This window comes from Eucyclogobius newberryi, unplaced genomic scaffold (assembly GCF_026437365.1).
Source record: "Eucyclogobius newberryi isolate DKJ021-1_F unplaced genomic scaffold, fEucNew1.0.hap1 SCAF_18, whole genome shotgun sequence".
NCBI classification, from domain to species: domain Eukaryota; kingdom Metazoa; phylum Chordata; class Actinopteri; order Gobiiformes; family Gobiidae; genus Eucyclogobius; species Eucyclogobius newberryi.
This window is the reverse complement of record NW_027315812.1, coordinates 4,228,044-4,244,610: the sequence shown is the minus strand read 5'-3', so window position 1 is coordinate 4,244,610 and position 16,567 is coordinate 4,228,044. Positions and strand designations below refer to the sequence as shown.

The 16,567-nt window shown below is 43.7% G+C and overlaps 1 protein-coding gene across 2 annotated transcripts in view; it reads left to right on the top strand.

Annotated features, from left to right (window-relative positions):
- Positions 1 to 3,319, top strand: part of LOC140364303 (disco-interacting protein 2 homolog C-like) — an 83,079-nt gene extending 79,760 nt beyond the window's left edge. For both annotated transcript variants that reach the window (XM_072450398.1, XM_072450396.1), the window contains 4 exons: positions 299 to 373; positions 1,130 to 1,304; positions 1,736 to 1,859; positions 3,053 to 3,319. In XM_072450398.1, the coding sequence (XP_072306499.1) occupies positions 299 to 373; positions 1,130 to 1,304; positions 1,736 to 1,859; positions 3,053 to 3,305 (627 nt within the window). In that variant the 3' untranslated portion in view covers positions 3,306 to 3,319. The remainder of the gene's footprint in view (positions 1 to 298; positions 374 to 1,129; positions 1,305 to 1,735; positions 1,860 to 3,052) is intronic.
- The last annotated feature ends 13,248 nt before the right edge of the window (positions 3,320 to 16,567 follow it).

Below are 16,567 nucleotides of genomic sequence, written 5' to 3'. Positions count from 1 at the left end.
AAGCAATTACTAGATCGATTTAAAAAAAAATTGCATGTAATTTCACCAGTACTGTGCTTCAGTTTATGTGCATTACAACTTCAGAGTTGATCTACAGTTCTACACAGAGATAAAGATTTGACTTTATAACAAAATAAACTTCTCAAGATCTAAAAAACCTTTTAAATGTACTAACTAACATGTCCACGTATTTGAAATGTTCGGCGGGCCGGATTTGGCCCGCGGGCCTTGTATTTGACACATGTGCTCTACAGTGAGAGAATCATTCACAAAAAGAGTTTCCTTTTCCCTGCTCTAGATCCTTCCTGGAGTGAGGATCATCATCGCAAACCCTGAGACCAAAGGACCTCTGGGGGACTCTCATCTGGGAGAGGTCAGCTGATCTATCAAGTTTACATCTTTTTACAAAGTTACATTAATTATCCAGTAAAGTAAAGATGTGTTTTATCCATCATTTTCCTGTTAACACAAGGTTTATTCCCCACTAACCGCAACACACACCACTTCAGTCTGCCCTAGGGCTTTCACTGCCGGTCAGTCTGCCCTAGGGCTTTCACTGCCGGTCAGTTTGCCCTAGGGCTTTCACTGCCGGTCAGTCTGCCCTAAGGCTTTCATTGGCGGTCAGTCTGCCCTAGGGCTTTCATTGGCGGTCAGTCTGCCCTAGGGCTTTCATTGGCGGTCAGTCTGCCCTGGGGCTTTCATTGGCGGTCAGTCTGCCCTAGGGCTTTCATTGGCGGTCAGTCTGCCCTGGGGCTTTCATTGGTCGGTCAGTCTGCCCTGGGGCTTTCATTGGTCGGTCAGTCTGCCCTGGGGCTTTCATTGGCGGTCAGTCTGCCCTGGGGCTTTCATTGGCGGTCAGTCTGCCCTGGGGCTTTCATTGGCGGTCAGTCTGCCCTGGGGCTTTCATTGGCGGTCAGTCTGCCCTGGGGCTTTCATTGGCGGTCAGTCTGCCCTGGGGCTTTCATTGGCGGATCTTAAAACTAACCAGATGAAACATTAGCTAACCTCGTGGCACCAGCGTCACCATCTAATGACCTCCCTTGACCGATGCAGAAACACATTTGAGGTCTAATTCATGTCGAGGAAAGAAGGTGTGCCTGTCGTGAGCTCTTGTGGTCTTGTGCCTCAGATCTGGGTGCACAGCGCTCACAACGGCTCGGGCTACTACAGCGGCTACGGCGAGGAAGTGCTCCAGTCCGACCACTTCAACTCCAGACTGAGCTTCGGTGACACGGCGACGGTCTGGGCCAGGACGGGGTACCTGGGCTTCCTGAGGCGGACGGAGCTCACCGACGCCAACGGAGGTAAACAAACAAACAAACGATTTAGACAGAAGATGAAGAGTATTTTTAACTCTTTTGCGTTCGAGAGGTAGACAACAGTCCCAATATCGAGAATTAAAACTGACAGTCACGTGATAGAGCCAATGACTTTGAAAAGAGGAGTGAGGCAGGGCTGTGCTTGGTCCCTCCTTTTGTTCTTTATACTCAGTGCTATTTCCTATTCAAAACAAAGAAACAGAGGAACCATGCTAAATTCAGTTTGATTGACCTTTACATTTGACACAGAGAGGCACACCTTAGCCCCAAAATTGAGAGAGGAGTGAGGCAGGGCTGTGCTTTGTCCCTCCTTTTGTTCAACTTGTACTTTTTCCTATACATTATATTAAAAAATTAAAATAAACAGAGGAACTCCGCTCTTTTCAGTCGTGTTTACTCGTGCTTGTTTGAAATAGAGCGGCACGACGCCCTGTTCGTGGTCGGCGCCCTGGAGGAGGCCATGGAGCTGCGGGGGATGAGGTATCACCCCATCGACATCGAGACGTCGGTCACACGGGCGCACAAGAGCATCGTGGAGTGGTCAGTGCTTCTTCTCTCTGTCGATCGTAGGTGGTAGATCCTGTGGAACGGTCAAATCTTCCAGCTAATGTAGCTCATGGCCTGGAGCAGGGAACGGGTCAAATGCAGAGGACAAATCTCACTATAGGGTCTCACTTTTACAGATTATGGCCCGTAGGCTTTATTCAACAGGACAGTATGGGGTGGCGACGAGCAGGCAGGACATTCATCAATAAGCTGCAGCTCATACCGCTCGAGCAGCAGGTTAAACTACACGTTAAATAATACAAACAGTTCCAAACAAACAATAACACACTTATGAAATCTTGCTTACTTTTCCTGGTTTGCTGTAAAAACATCCGACATCGTTAGCTGTTCTAAAGAACAAATGCATTCAAAGCTCCACCAAAAGCTTCAGTAACTGTTCCACAGATTTCATATTTGGTTACGATGTTTATAAGTATTTCAATCAAAAGAGTTGGTTTGTATTTTTCATGTTTAAAAATACTATTATAGATCAGATATAGCAATAACTTTAATCATATTACATACATACTGCGCCCTCAAGTGGCCACCAGTGTGTACTACATAAAGTATTTGTGTCAAAACAGAATCTAAAGGTTTATTTCCATCGTCTGAACGTGCTTTTGTGATTCGGTGAAACATACAACAATGAGAAAATCAAGATATATCAAATGAAATAAGGCGTGCATTAAAGAAAAACAATTACAAGACTCAGTAACAGATGTCAAACAGAAAGTGAACAGTGAGTGAGTGATTGTTGAATAAATGATACATTTCTACCACTTATGTTTATTGTACACTTCATTACTATTGTGAATATATTTATATATAAGTGTTTACAGCTTAACAAACTTTATTGATCCACAGCAGCTCTCACATAATTTAACCAGATCAAAACAGCAAAAACTGATTTTTCTAATTAGGTTAAAAGAAAATAATAAAATGTTCTCGAAGAATAAAATAAAGTAACTCAAATATATATATTCCAAGGTTATATACAAGCTGAGGCATAAGGAGATACAGTGCAAAATACAAGTGCTACTGCATTTTCAAAGAGATTTATTTACACAAACTCTGCAGAAATATTTCAACTGCTGTAAAACTACAATATTTACCACAATTACAACATTTTACCTTTAAACAAAGTCGTGTCTAAATCCTCTCTGTTCTTCTGCCTCGTGTTCCTCCAGTGCCGTTTTCCCCTGGACCAACCTGCTCGTGGTGGTGGTCGAACTTGAGGGCTCGGAGCAGGAGGCGTTGGACCTGGTTCCTATGGTGACGAAGGCCGTGCTGGAGGAGCATTACCTCATCGTGGGCGTCGTCGTGGTCACGGACATCGGCGTCATCCCCATCAACTCGAGGGGCGAGAAGCAGCGCATGCACCTCCGCGACGGCTTCCTGCAGGACCAGCTCGACCCCATCTACGTGGCCTACAACATGTAGAGGGGGCGGGGCGAGGGGCGGGGCAGGGGGCGGGGCGAGCGCGCGGGAGGACTTTACCGCTCGGGAAAGAGTGAACGAGACACGTGGGACCAGGGCAGCGCACGGGACTGGCAGCGTGCACGTGGACTTTCTTTCTCTCTCTGTGTGAGTGTGTGAGTGTGAGTGTGTGTGAGTGAGTGAGTGAGTGAGTGAGTGAGTGAGAGTGTGAGAGTGTGTGAGTGTGTGAGTGTGAGTGAGTGTGAGTGAGTGTGAGTGAGTGTGAGTGAGTGTGAGTGAGTGTGAGTGAGTGTGAGTGAGTGTGAGTGTGTGAGAGTGTGTGAGAGTGTGTGAGAGTGTGTGAGAGTGTGTGAGAGAGTGTGAGTGTGTGAGTGTGAGTGAGTGAGTGTGAGTGAGTGTGAGTGAGTGAGAGTGTGAGTGGGTGAGAGTGTGAGTGAGTGAGAGTGTGAGTGAGTGAGAGTGTGTGATGGTGACGTCTGCTGGAGTTTGGGTCTGAAGCTGTGACGTTTTATTGAACCAGAACAATCATAAACAAACAAAGATTAATAAAAAGATGCTAAGAATCTGTTGCTCTCATAATCCATAAAAGAAACACTAAAGTTCCTGTGGTAAACGTGCCACGTGTGAGCGCGGAGAAGACCATTGCCTTGATTATAAAACCACATAAAAACTTTGACCAACAGGATTTAAAAAGCCCACTTCAAACGACACATAATATGCTAAATGTACTTTTTACAACCATCAACCGACCTGAAAAACACGGCAAACTCGTTTTATTAATCCTGTTTAGAAGCTTCTCTGAGCCTCACAAAAACATCCAGTTTCAAATTTCCCGGGCTTTTTTGGGTCAAATGTAGAGATCTGGAGGTCTGTGTTTAACTCTATAAATCATGAGCATTTCTGACTCAAATCACCTTAAATTCAACTCTGTGTTTACATTAGCATGTCGGGCAAGCTAGCTTGTGTTTATCTCCTCATGGTAATTCCCTCTGCTGCCAGTAGATGGGGCGCTAACACCAAATCCTCATGAGGGAACGCTTGGCTGAGTGAAAGTCGGGTGTTTTTCAGTGCCAAAATGTTTAAGTTCTAAAACACGAGACGCCAAAGTTTAAAGGACAAGAACAAGACGATGAATGCAGAATGTGTCCTTTAACCAACACATAATAATACATCACAGCTCCCATCGTCCAATCAGAACTCTGTGTGCGTGGCTGTGTGTGCGTGGCTGTGTGTGCGTGTGCAGGGGCCGCAGTTGTGTGTAAAAATATAAATATTGTACATAAACATAATAATCTATATGGAGAATGAGGCGTGAGGATGAGCACATTTTAACTTGAGTTTATCTGAGGAAAAAATGCAACTAAAACATAGGATTCTGTGTCATGTGACCAAGCAGAGGACCTTTAGTCCTGGTTTAATCACTTCTGCTTAAACTGTGTCACAACAAATACTTTGGTCTGGAATAACAGTGATTTCTTAATTCAAACTTTGCTCATTCTTTTTGCATTTAGATTAAATGTAATGAAAAGAGCAATAAAACAGATGAATCTGGAGCTGGTTCAGTTTAAACTTTAAATATTGCACAAAATCTGGTGTTTTTGACGGAAGAATTAGAAAAACAGAAGTCTGAGATCGACCGAGATGTTTGGATCGTTCAGAATCCAGAGAACGCGACCAATAAGATCATGTGACTCTACTACAAAGCCCTGTGAGAGGAGGCGTGGCCCTGAGAGGAGGCGTGGCCCTGAGAGGAGGCGTGGCCACTTAAACGCTCTAATAAACATATGTGTTTTAAACGATCAGAGTTACACTGTACAAATGTGAGAAGTGCACTTTTATCAGTGAAAGGAGCGTCCGCCTCACGTTCATATTCATATCTTTTATCGCTGCTATGCCACAAACGAATGCATTTTACTGTCTGCTTTGTTTAAAAATGTGAAACAAAAAAAGGGACAAAATATTTATTGAAAGTGAAAGAAACATTGTCAATGCAACGTTTTATTTATGGAAATGTTCATATGGTGTGCGGGACGCGTGGCGAGTGAGAGTGTCATCCCTGGGTTCTGATTGGCTGCGAGTGCGCTGTAGCCCCGCCCCCCCGGCCCCTGCACACGTGTGTGAGGAGCGCACACGCGTTTAAAGTGTCTGTACATTGTGTATTTTTACGGTTCAGTGTGTGTGTGATCGTTTTGTACACATCGAAAAGAAGAAGCCACACTTTTATAAAGAGAGTCACAACGGTGCAATAAAGTGATTTCAATGGATCTGACCAGGAGGAGTGTGTTTGTGTTTGTAGAGGAGGAGCAGGAGGAGAGAGGAGGAGGAGGAGAGAGGAGCAGAAGCTCCGCCCACTTTAAAAATAATTCACAGTAAATTATTCAGATGTGATTTAATTAGACTTTTAAATGAACTTAAAAGGCCCCGCTCTAAAGGAGACCCCTGTTCTAAAGGCTGGAGACCCCTGCTCTAATGGTGACGCTCACTCTAAAGGAGACCCCTGCTCTAAAGGCTGGAGACCCCTGCTCTAAAGGCTGGAGACCCCTGCTCTAAAGGAGATCCCTGCTCTAAAGGCTGGAGACCCCTGCTCTAAAGGAGATCCCTGTTCTAAAGGCTGGAGACCCCTGCTCTAATGGTGACGCTCACTCTAAAGGAGACCCCTGCTCTAAAGGCTGGAGACCCCTGCTCTAAAGGCTGGAGACCCCTGCTCTAAAGGAGATCCCTGCTCTAAAGGCTGGAGACCCCTGCTCTAAAGGAGATCCCTGCTCTAAAGGCTGGAGACCCCTGCTCTAATGGTGACGCTCACTCTAAAGGAGACCCCTGCTCTAAAGGCTGGAGACCCCTGCTCTAAAGGAGATCCCTGCTCTAAAGGCTGGAGACCCCTGCTCTAATGGAGACGCTCACTCTAAAGGAGACCCCTGCTCTAAAGGCTGGAGACCCCTGCTCTAAAGGCTGGAGACCCCTGCTCTAAAGGAGACCCCTGCTCTAATGGAGACGCTCACTCTAAAGGAGACCCCTGCTCTAATGGTGACGCTCACTCTAAAGGAGACCCCTGCTCTAAAGGCTGGAGACCCCTGCTCTAAAGGAGATCCCTGCTCTAAAGGCTGGAGACCCCTGCTCTAATGGAGACCCCTGCTCTAATGGAGACGCTCACTCTAAAGGAGACCCCTGCTCTAAAGGCTGGAGACCCCTGCTCTAAAGGCTGGAGACCCCTGCTCTAAAGGAGACCCCTGCTCTAATGGAGACGCTCACTCTAAAGGAGACCCCTGCTCTAAAGGCTGGAGACCCCTGCTCTAAAGGAGATCCCTGCTCTAAAGGCTGGAGACCCCTGCTCTAATGGAGACCCCTGCTCTAATGGAGACGCTCACTCTAAAGGAGACCCCTGCTCTAAAGGCTGGAGACCCCTGCTCTAAAGGCTGGAGACCCCTGCTCTAAAGGAGACCCCTGCTCTAATGGAGACGCTCACTCTAAAGGAGACCCCTGCTCTAAAGGAGACCCCTGCTCTAATGGAGACGCTCACTCTAAAGGAGACCCCTGCTCTAAAGGCTGGAGACCCCTACTCTAAAGGCTGGAGACCCCTGCTCTAAAGGAGACCCCTGCTCTAAAGGCTGGAGACCCCTACTCTAAAGGCTGGAGACCCCTGCTCTAAAGGAGACCCCTGCTCTAAAGGGTATGTTCATGAATGAAAAATAACAAATACATTTTTGCTGCAGTATTTCATCATTAAACCACCTGCAGTATAAATGTGTCTACTTTCTCTAAGTGAGAAATACACTTTTAGATCAATACAGCAGCAGTATCAGTACTGTCTGTGTTCAAGTTTTGCAGTAATAAAGTATTGCAGTATCACACAGTAACAAAGTCTTGCAATATCACACAGTAACAAGGTATTGCAGTATCACACAGTAATAAAGTGTCGCAGCATCACAGTAATAAATAAATATATATATATATATATATATATATATATATATATATAATTATGTACAGTGAGCATCAGTGTCCACCAGAGGGAGCTCTGACTCTTCATACAGTTTTACATCAGACTCATTCAGACCTGATCCAGGTGACACAGTCCATGGCTCATGCGCGTTCTCTCTCTCTCTCTCTCTCCTCTCTCTCTCTCTCTCTCCTCCTCTCTCCCCCTCTCTCCCCCCTTTCTCTCTCCCCCTCTCTCCTCTCTCTCTCTCTCTCTCCCCCTCCCTCTCTCTCCTTCAGAGGAGTCTTGTTTCTCTTCAGTTTTGGATCCTTCATTGTTGATGTGTAGAGTGGAGTACTTTCCTCAGTGTCTTGTGGACGCTCGTCTCCCGCCGCTCGTCACTGAGCGCGTGCAGCAGCGTGCAGCAGGATGAAGGCGCTGCTGCTCGTGCTCTGCCTCGGACTCGTGCGAACGGTCAGTACATTTGTGTGTTTTTGTTTTTGGAGAAAGATAAAATCTGAGATTTGAAAACTGAACAGAGACTTTGTCATTGTCTTTGTTCTCACAGTTTTAGAGCGTCATCTCCATCAGCTGTGTCACATTATTAAAGTCACATTTTTAGAGTGATGTCTGTCCCTCTCTCAGTCCAGTCCTGGATCGTTGTGATGTTTGTGTCCGTTTATTTGTGATGGACTTTTCTCCTGCTGCAAAAGTACGTTCCAAAAGTACATTAGAGCTTTACACCACTCTGAGGTGTGTCTTTAGAGCTTTATACCACTCTGAGGTGTGTCTTACAGCTTTATACCACTCTGAGGTGTGTCTTTAGAGCTTTATACCACTCTGAGGTGTGTCTTTAGAGCTTTTCTAACACTCTGTTGTTGTTGTTGTTGTTGTTGTTGTTGTTTTATGGCGGTTGGCATCCAATTGTTGCATTACCGCCAGACTTTATTCCTCAGACTCCGTCGTAGTCCGTTGTTGTTGTTGTTGTTGTTGTTTTATGGCGGTTGGCATCCAAGTGTTGCATTACCGCCAGACTTTATTCCTCAGACTTTGTCGTAGTCCTCAGACTGTCGTAGTCCGTAAAAGTACTCCTTCCATTGCTTTGGTGTTACAAAGCCCATGAGGTCATGATATGTCTTTGTGACTAGAATAGTTGTTGTTGTTTCAGAGACCGACCGGCTTTATTCCAGGGAGACTCTTCTTCATCTTCCTCTCCTTCTTTGACGTTCGGTGCTTCCACCGTACAGCTTTATTCTTTAGGCTTCATTCTATAGGCTTTAATATTTCCACTGATGTCGCTGCTTGGTAGCCGTGCGTCTACGAGACTGGGCGAGGACAGGAGACCACCCCCACCCCCATCTCGTCACTCTGACCACTCTGACTCCCCACAAGCAGACCCCCATCACTCCGACTCCCATTTAGCGCCTTTAGCCTGTTTTCTATATCTGCCCAATCAAGCTCCTTTGTTCCAAGGAATCTCCCTGCAGCTTTAGCAATGATCCTGATCCTTTCAGTTCTGCTTTGAGTCTGAGCAGCACAGTTTACAACATCCACCATAAAGAGTACAAAATCCTCTCTATCCACAACCAGGGTATTCTCATTAATTCTGGAACCTGCACACTTGGGACCTCCACTCTTGAAACCTTCACACTTCTTGGGAGCCACGCTGGCCTTTCTCATTTCGCCCTGGCTGGGAGCAGCGCTGGCTCCTCTCTCTGTATTTACTCTAAACTCGTTACTTGAAACTTTCTTGACTGCATCTGCATAGGATATACCTTGAGAGAGCTTTATTTTCTGCACCTCAGCAGCTCTTTTGCTAAACCTGCATCCCCCGTAGGCAGAGCTATGTTCTTCCCCACAGTTACAGCACTTCAGTTTTGCACCCACGTCACACTTCCCATACTCATGATCTCCTGCACATTTACCACACCTTTGCCTCCCTCTACAGACCGCTGCAATATGCCCAAAGCGCTGGCACTTAAAGCAACGCAGGGGCGGCGGAACATATGGCCTGACGCTATAGCACATGTACCCAATGAACACCTTACTAGGCAGGCACCTCCCTTCAAGTGTTACCATTACAGACAGGCTGTCACATCTTACCCCAGACCGGGTCACCTTCAAACGCCTAGCGTCCACCACCGTAACTCCAGTCAAATTCTCCTTAACTTCATCCACAGACGTTGCCGTAGGGACACCTACGATAACTCCTCTGACCGTGTTTCTTTCAGCATCAGACACAAGAATGTCCTTTCCACCCAGACGTTTAGTTCCAATCGCCTTCCGTTGCTGAGCCGCGTCCTTGCACACGACCAGCAGCGAGCCATCTCTAAGGACACTCGCACTCTTGATCACTCCCACAGCTACAGTTAGGCTCTTTGACAATGCCACTGAATTCCACTCCTTAAAGGATGCACTATCCTGTGCAAGCTTTATGATCACCTTACAGTCTCTGCTCTCACCCCGGACATCAATAGCTTCAGCCTCATCCTGCTGCTCATTCCCAGAACCCTCGGACGAGCTAAGGGACTTTTTACGTTTCCGGGCACGTGCAGGCAGAAAAGGCTGCTCCTCCACGCCGTCCAGAACGTCTTCGACCACCGATCCACTCTCCTCCGCCATCTCCCGTCTCTCCAGACCGGGTGTTGAGCAAGGTCGTGTCTTTAGAGCTTTATACCACTCTGAGGTGTGTCTTCAGAGCTTTATAACACTCTGAGGTGTGTCTTTAGAGCTTTATAACACTCTGAGGTGTGTCTTTAGAGCTTTATACCACTCTGAGGTGTGTCTTTAGAGCTTTACACCACTCTGAGGTGTGTCTTTAGAGCTTTATACACTCTGAGGTGTGTCTTTAGAGCTTTATAACACTCTGATGTGTGTCTTTAGAGCTTTATACCACTCTGAGGTGTGTCTTTAGAGCTTTATACCACTCTGAGGTGTGTCTTTAGAGCTTTATACCACTCTGAGGTGTGTCTTTAGAGCTTTATGACACTCTGAGGTGTGTCTTTAGAGCTTTATACCACTCTGAGGTGTGTCTTTAGAGCTTTTCTAACACTCTGATGTGTGTCTTTAGAGCTTTATACCACTCTGAGGTGTGTCTTTAGAGCTTTACACCACTCTGAGGTGTGTCTTTAGAGCTTTACACCACTCTGAGGTGTGTCTTTAGAGCTTTATAACACTCTGAGGTGTGTCTTTAGAGCTTTATAACACTCTGAGGTGTGTCTTTAGAGCTTTACACCACTCTGAGGTGTGTTTTTAGAGCTTTATAACACTCTGAGCTGTGTTTAGAGCTTTATACACTCTGATGTGTGTTTTTAGAGCTTTATACCACTCTGAGGTGTGTCTTTAGAGCTTTACACCACTCTGAGGTGTGTGTTTAGAGCTTTATACCACTCTGAGGTGTGTGTTTAGAGCTTTATACCACTCTGAGCTGTGTCTTTAGAGCTTTACACCACTCTGAGGTGTGTGTTTAGAGCTTTATACCACTCTGAGATGTGTCTTTAGAGCTTTATACCACTCTGAGCTGTGTCTTTAGAGCTTTATACCACTCTGAGCTGTGTCTTTAGAGCTTTATAACACTCTGAGGTGTGTCTTTAGAGCTTTATACACTCTGAGGTGTGTCTTTAGAGCTTTATACACTCTGGTGTGTGTTTTTAGAGCTTTATACCACTCTGAGGTGTGTCTTTAGAGCTTTATACCACTCTGAGCTGTGTCTTTAGAGCTTTATACACTCTGAGGTGAAGCCGTCTCTTAATTGCATTATTGTGCATTATAAATGTGTTGTTTTCAGTTTCTAATGATTTAGAAAACAATAGATCTCATGTGTGTAAAAGTACTCTAAAGACGCAGTTATGCAGTACTCTGATGAATAACTGCTGCGTGTGTAAAAGTACTCTAAAGACGCAGTTATGCAGTACTCTGATGAATAACTGCTGTGTGTGTAAAAGTACTCTAAAGACGCAGTTATGCAGTACTCTGATGAATAACTGCTGTGTGTGTAAAAGTACTCTAAAGACGCAGTTATGCAGTACTCTGATGAATAACTGCTGTGTGTGTAAAAGTACTCTAAAGACGCAGTTATGCAGTACTCTGATGAATAACTGCTGTGTGTGTAAAAGTACTCTAAAGACGCAGTTATGTAGTACTCTGATGAATAACTGCTGTGTGTGTAAAAGTACTCTAAAGACGCAGTTATGCAGTACTCTGATGAATAACTGCTGCGTGTGTAAAAGTACTCTAAAGACGCAGTTATGCAGTACTCTGATGAATAACTGCTGTGTGTGTAAAAGTACTCTAAAGACGCAGTTATGCAGTACTCTGATGAATAACTGCTGCGTGTGTAAAAGTACTCTAAAGACGCAGTTATGCAGTACTCTGATGAATAACTGCTGTGTGTGTAAAAGTACTCTAAAGATGCAGTTATGCAGTACTCTGTGATGAATAACTGCTGTGTGTGTAAAAGTACTCTAAAGACGCAGTTATGCAGTACTCTGATGAATAACTGCTGTGTGTGTAAAAGTACTCTAAAGACGCAGTTATGCAGTACTCTGTGATGAATAACTGCTGTGTGTGTAAAAGTACTCTAAAGACGCAGTTATGCAGTACACTGATGAATAACTGCTGTGTGTGTAAAAGTACTCTAAAGATGCAGTTATGCAGTACTCTGTGATGAATAACTGCTGTGTGTGTAAAAGTACCCTAAAGACGCAGTTATGCAGTACTCTGATGAATAACTGCTGCGTGTGTAAAAGTACTCTAAAGATGCAGTTATGCAGTACTCTGTGATGAATAACTGCTGTGTGTGTAAAAGTACTCTAAAGACGCAGTTATGCAGTACTCTGATGAATAACTGCTGTGTGTGTAAAAGTACTCTAAAGACGCAGTTATGCAGTACTCTGATGAATAACTGCTGTGTGTGTAAAAGTACTCTAAAGACGCAGTTATGCAGTACTCTGTGATGAATAACTGCTGTGTGTGTAAAAGTACTCTAAAGACGCAGTTATGCAGTACTCTGATGAATAACTGCTGTGTGTGTAAAAGTACTCTAAAGACGCAGTTATGCAGTACTCTGATGAATAACTGCTGTGTGTGTAAAAGTACTCTAAAGACGCAGTTATGCAGTACTCTGATGAATAACTGCTGTGTGTGTAAAAGTACTCTAAAGACGCAGTTATGCAGTACTCTGATGAATAACTGCTGCGTGTGTAAAAGTACTCTAAAGACGCAGTTATGCAGTACTCTGATGAATAACTGCTGCGTGTGTAAAAGTACTCTAAAGACGCAGTTATGCAGTACTCTGATGAATAACTGCTGCGTGTGTAAAAGTACTCTAAAGACGCAGTTATGCAGTACTCTGATGAATAACTGCTGCGTGTGTAAAAGTACTCTAAAGACGCAGTTATGCAGTACTCTGATGAATAACTGCTGCGTGTGTAAAAGTACTCTAAAGACGCAGTTATGCAGTACTCTGATGAATAACTGCTGCGTGTGTAAAAGTACTCTAAAGACGCAGTTATGCAGTACTCTGATGAATAACTGCTGTGTGTGTAAAAGTACTCTAAAGACGCAGTTATGCAGTACTCTGATGAATAACTGCTGCGTGTGTAAAAGTACTCTAAAGACGCAGTTATGCAGTACTCTGATGAATAACTGCTGCGTGTGTAAAAGTACTCTAAAGACGCAGTTATGCAGTACTCTGATGAATAACTGCTGCGTGTGTAAAAGTACTCTAAAGACGCAGTTATGCAGTACTCTGATGAATAACTGCTGTGTGTGTAAAAGTACTCTAAAGACACAGTTATGCAGTACTCTGATGAATAACTGCTGCGTGTGTAAAAGTACTCTAAAGACGCAGTTATGCAGTACTCTGATGAATAACTGCTGCGTGTGTAAAAGTACTCTAAAGACGCAGTTATGCAGTACTCTGTGATGAATAACTGCTGTGTGTGTAAAAGTACTCTAAAGACGCAGTTATGCAGTACTCTGATGAATAACTGCTGTGTGTGTAAAAGTACTCTAAAGACGCAGTTATGCAGTACTCTGATGAATAACTGCTGCGTGTGTAAAAGTACTCTAAAGATGCAGTTATGCAGTACTCTGTGATGAATAACTGCTGTGTGTGTAAAAGTACTCTAAAGACGCAGTTATGCAGTACTCTGATGAATAACTGCTGTGTGTGTAAAAGTACTCTAAAGACGCAGTTATGCAGTACTCTGTGATGAATAACTGCTGTGTGTGTAAAAGTACTCTAAAGACGCAGTTATGCAGTACTCTGATGAATAACTGCTGTGTGTGTAAAAGTACTCTAAAGACGCAGTTATGCAGTACTCTGTGATGAATAACTGCTGTGTGTGTAAAAGTACTCTAAAGACGCAGTTATGCAGTACTCTGTGATGAATAACTGCTGTGTGTGTAAAAGTACTCTAAAGACGCAGTTATGCAGTACTCTGTGATGAATAACTGCTGTGTGTGTAAAAGTACTCTAAAGACGCAGTTATGCAGTACTCTGTGATGAATAACTGCTGTGTGTGTAAAAGTACTCTAAAGACGCAGTTATGCAGTACACTGATGAATAACTGCTGTGTGTGTAAAAGTACTCTAAAGATGCAGTTATGCAGTACTCTGTGATGAATAACTGCTGTGTGTGTAAAAGTACTCTAAAGACGCAGTTATGCAGTACACTGATGAATAACTGCTGTGTGTGTAAAAGTACTCTAAAGATGCAGTTATGCAGTACTCTGTGATGAATAACTGCTGTGTGTGTAAAAGTACCCTAAAGACGCAGTTATGCAGTACTCTGATGAATAACTGCTGCGTGTGTAAAAGTACTCTAAAGATGCAGTTATGCAGTACTCTGTGATGAATAACTGCTGTGTGTGTAAAAGTACTCTAAAGACGCAGTTATGCAGTACTCTGATGAATAACTGCTGTGTGTGTAAAAGTACTCTAAAGACGCAGTTATGCAGTACTCTGATGAATAACTGCTGTGTGTGTAAAAGTACTCTAAAGACGCAGTTATGCAGTACTCTGTGATGAATAACTGCTGTGTGTGTAAAAGTACTCTAAAGACGCAGTTATGCAGTACTCTGATGAATAACTGCTGTGTGTGTAAAAGTACTCTAAAGACGCAGTTATGCAGTACTCTGATGAATAACTGCTGTGTGTGTAAAAGTACTCTAAAGACGCAGTTATGCAGTACTCTGATGAATAACTGCTGCGTGTGTAAAAGTACTCTAAAGACGCAGTTATGCAGTACTCTGATGAATAACTGCTGCGTGTGTAAAAGTACTCTAAAGACGCAGTTATGCAGTACTCTGATGAATAACTGCTGTGTGTGTAAAAGTACTCTAAAGACGCAGTTATGCAGTACTCTGATGAATAACTGCTGCGTGTGTAAAAGTACTCTAAAGACGCAGTTATGCAGTACTCTGATGAATAACTGCTGCGTGTGTAAAAGTACTCTAAAGACGCAGTTATGCAGTACTCTGATGAATAACTGCTGCGTGTGTAAAAGTACTCTAAAGACGCAGTTATGCAGTACTCTGATGAATAACTGCTGCGTGTGTAAAAGTACTCTAAAGACGCAGTTATGCAGTACTCTGATGAATAACTGCTGCGTGTGTAAAAGTACTCTAAAGACGCAGTTATGCAGTACTCTGATGAATAACTGCTGCGTGTGTAAAAGTACTCTAAAGACGCAGTTATGCAGTACTCTGATGAATAACTGCTGCGTGTGTAAAAGTACTCTAAAGACGCAGTTATGCAGTACTCTGATGAATAACTGCTGTGTGTGTAAAAGTACTCTAAAGACGCAGTTATGCAGTACTCTGATGAATAACTGCTGCGTGTGTAAAAGTACTCTAAAGACGCAGTTATGCAGTACTCTGATGAATAACTGCTGCGTGTGTAAAAGTACTCTAAAGACGCAGTTATGCAGTACTCTGATGAATAACTGCTGCGTGTGTAAAAGTACTCTAAAGACGCAGTTATGCAGTACTCTGATGAATAACTGCTGCGTGTGTAAAAGTACTCTAAAGACGCAGTTATGCAGTACTCTGATGAATAACTGCTGCGTGTGTAAAAGTACTCTAAAGACGCAGTTATGCAGTACTCTGATGAATAACTGCTGTGTGTGTAAAAGTACTCTAAAGACACAGTTATGCAGTACTCTGATGAATAACTGCTGCGTGTGTAAAAGTACTCTAAAGACGCAGTTATGCAGTACTCTGATGAATAACTGCTGTGTGTGTAAAAGTACTCTAAAGACGCAGTTATGCAGTACTCTGATGAATAACTGCTGCGTGTGTAAAAGTACTCTAAAGACGCAGTTATGCAGTACTCTGATGAATAACTGCTGCGTGTGTAAAAGTACTCTAAAGACGCAGTTATGCAGTACTCTGTGATGAATAACTGCTGTGTGTGTAAAAGTACTCTAAAGACGCAGTTATGCAGTACTCTGATGAATAACTGCTGTGTGTGTAAAAGTACTCTAAAGACGCAGTTATGCAGTACTCTGATGAATAACTGCTGCGTGTGTAAAAGTACTCTAAAGATGCAGTTATGCAGTACTCTGTGATGAATAACTGCTGTGTGTGTAAAAGTACTCTAAAGACGCAGTTATGCAGTACTCTGATGAATAACTGCTGTGTGTGTAAAAGTACTCTAAAGACGCAGTTATGCAGTACTCTGTGATGAATAACTGCTGTGTGTGTAAAAGTACTCTAAAGACGCAGTTATGCAGTACTCTGATGAATAACTGCTGTGTGTGTAAAAGTACTCTAAAGACGCAGTTATGCAGTACTCTGTGATGAATAACTGCTGTGTGTGTAAAAGTACTCTAAAGACGCAGTTATGCAGTACTCTGTGATGAATAACTGCTGTGTGTGTAAAAGTACTCTAAAGACGCAGTTATGCAGTACTCTGTGATGAATAACTGCTGTGTGTGTAAAAGTACTCTAAAGACGCAGTTATGCAGTACACTGATGAATAACTGCTGTGTGTGTAAAAGTACTCTAAAGATGCAGTTATGCAGTACTCTGTGATGAATAACTGCTGTGTGTGTAAAAGTACCCTAAAGACGCAGTTATGCAGTACTCTGATGAATAACTGCTGCGTGTGTAAAAGTACTCTAAAGATGCAGTTATGCAGTACTCTGATGAATAACTGCTGTGTGTGTAAAAGTACTCTAAAGACGCAGTTATGCAGTACTCTGATGAATAACTGCTGTGTGTGTAAAAGTACTCTAAAGACGCAGTTATGCAGTACTCTGATGAATAACTGCTGCGTGTGTAAAAGTACTCTAAAGACGCAGTTATGCAGTACTCTGATGAATAACTGCTGTGTGTGTAAAAGT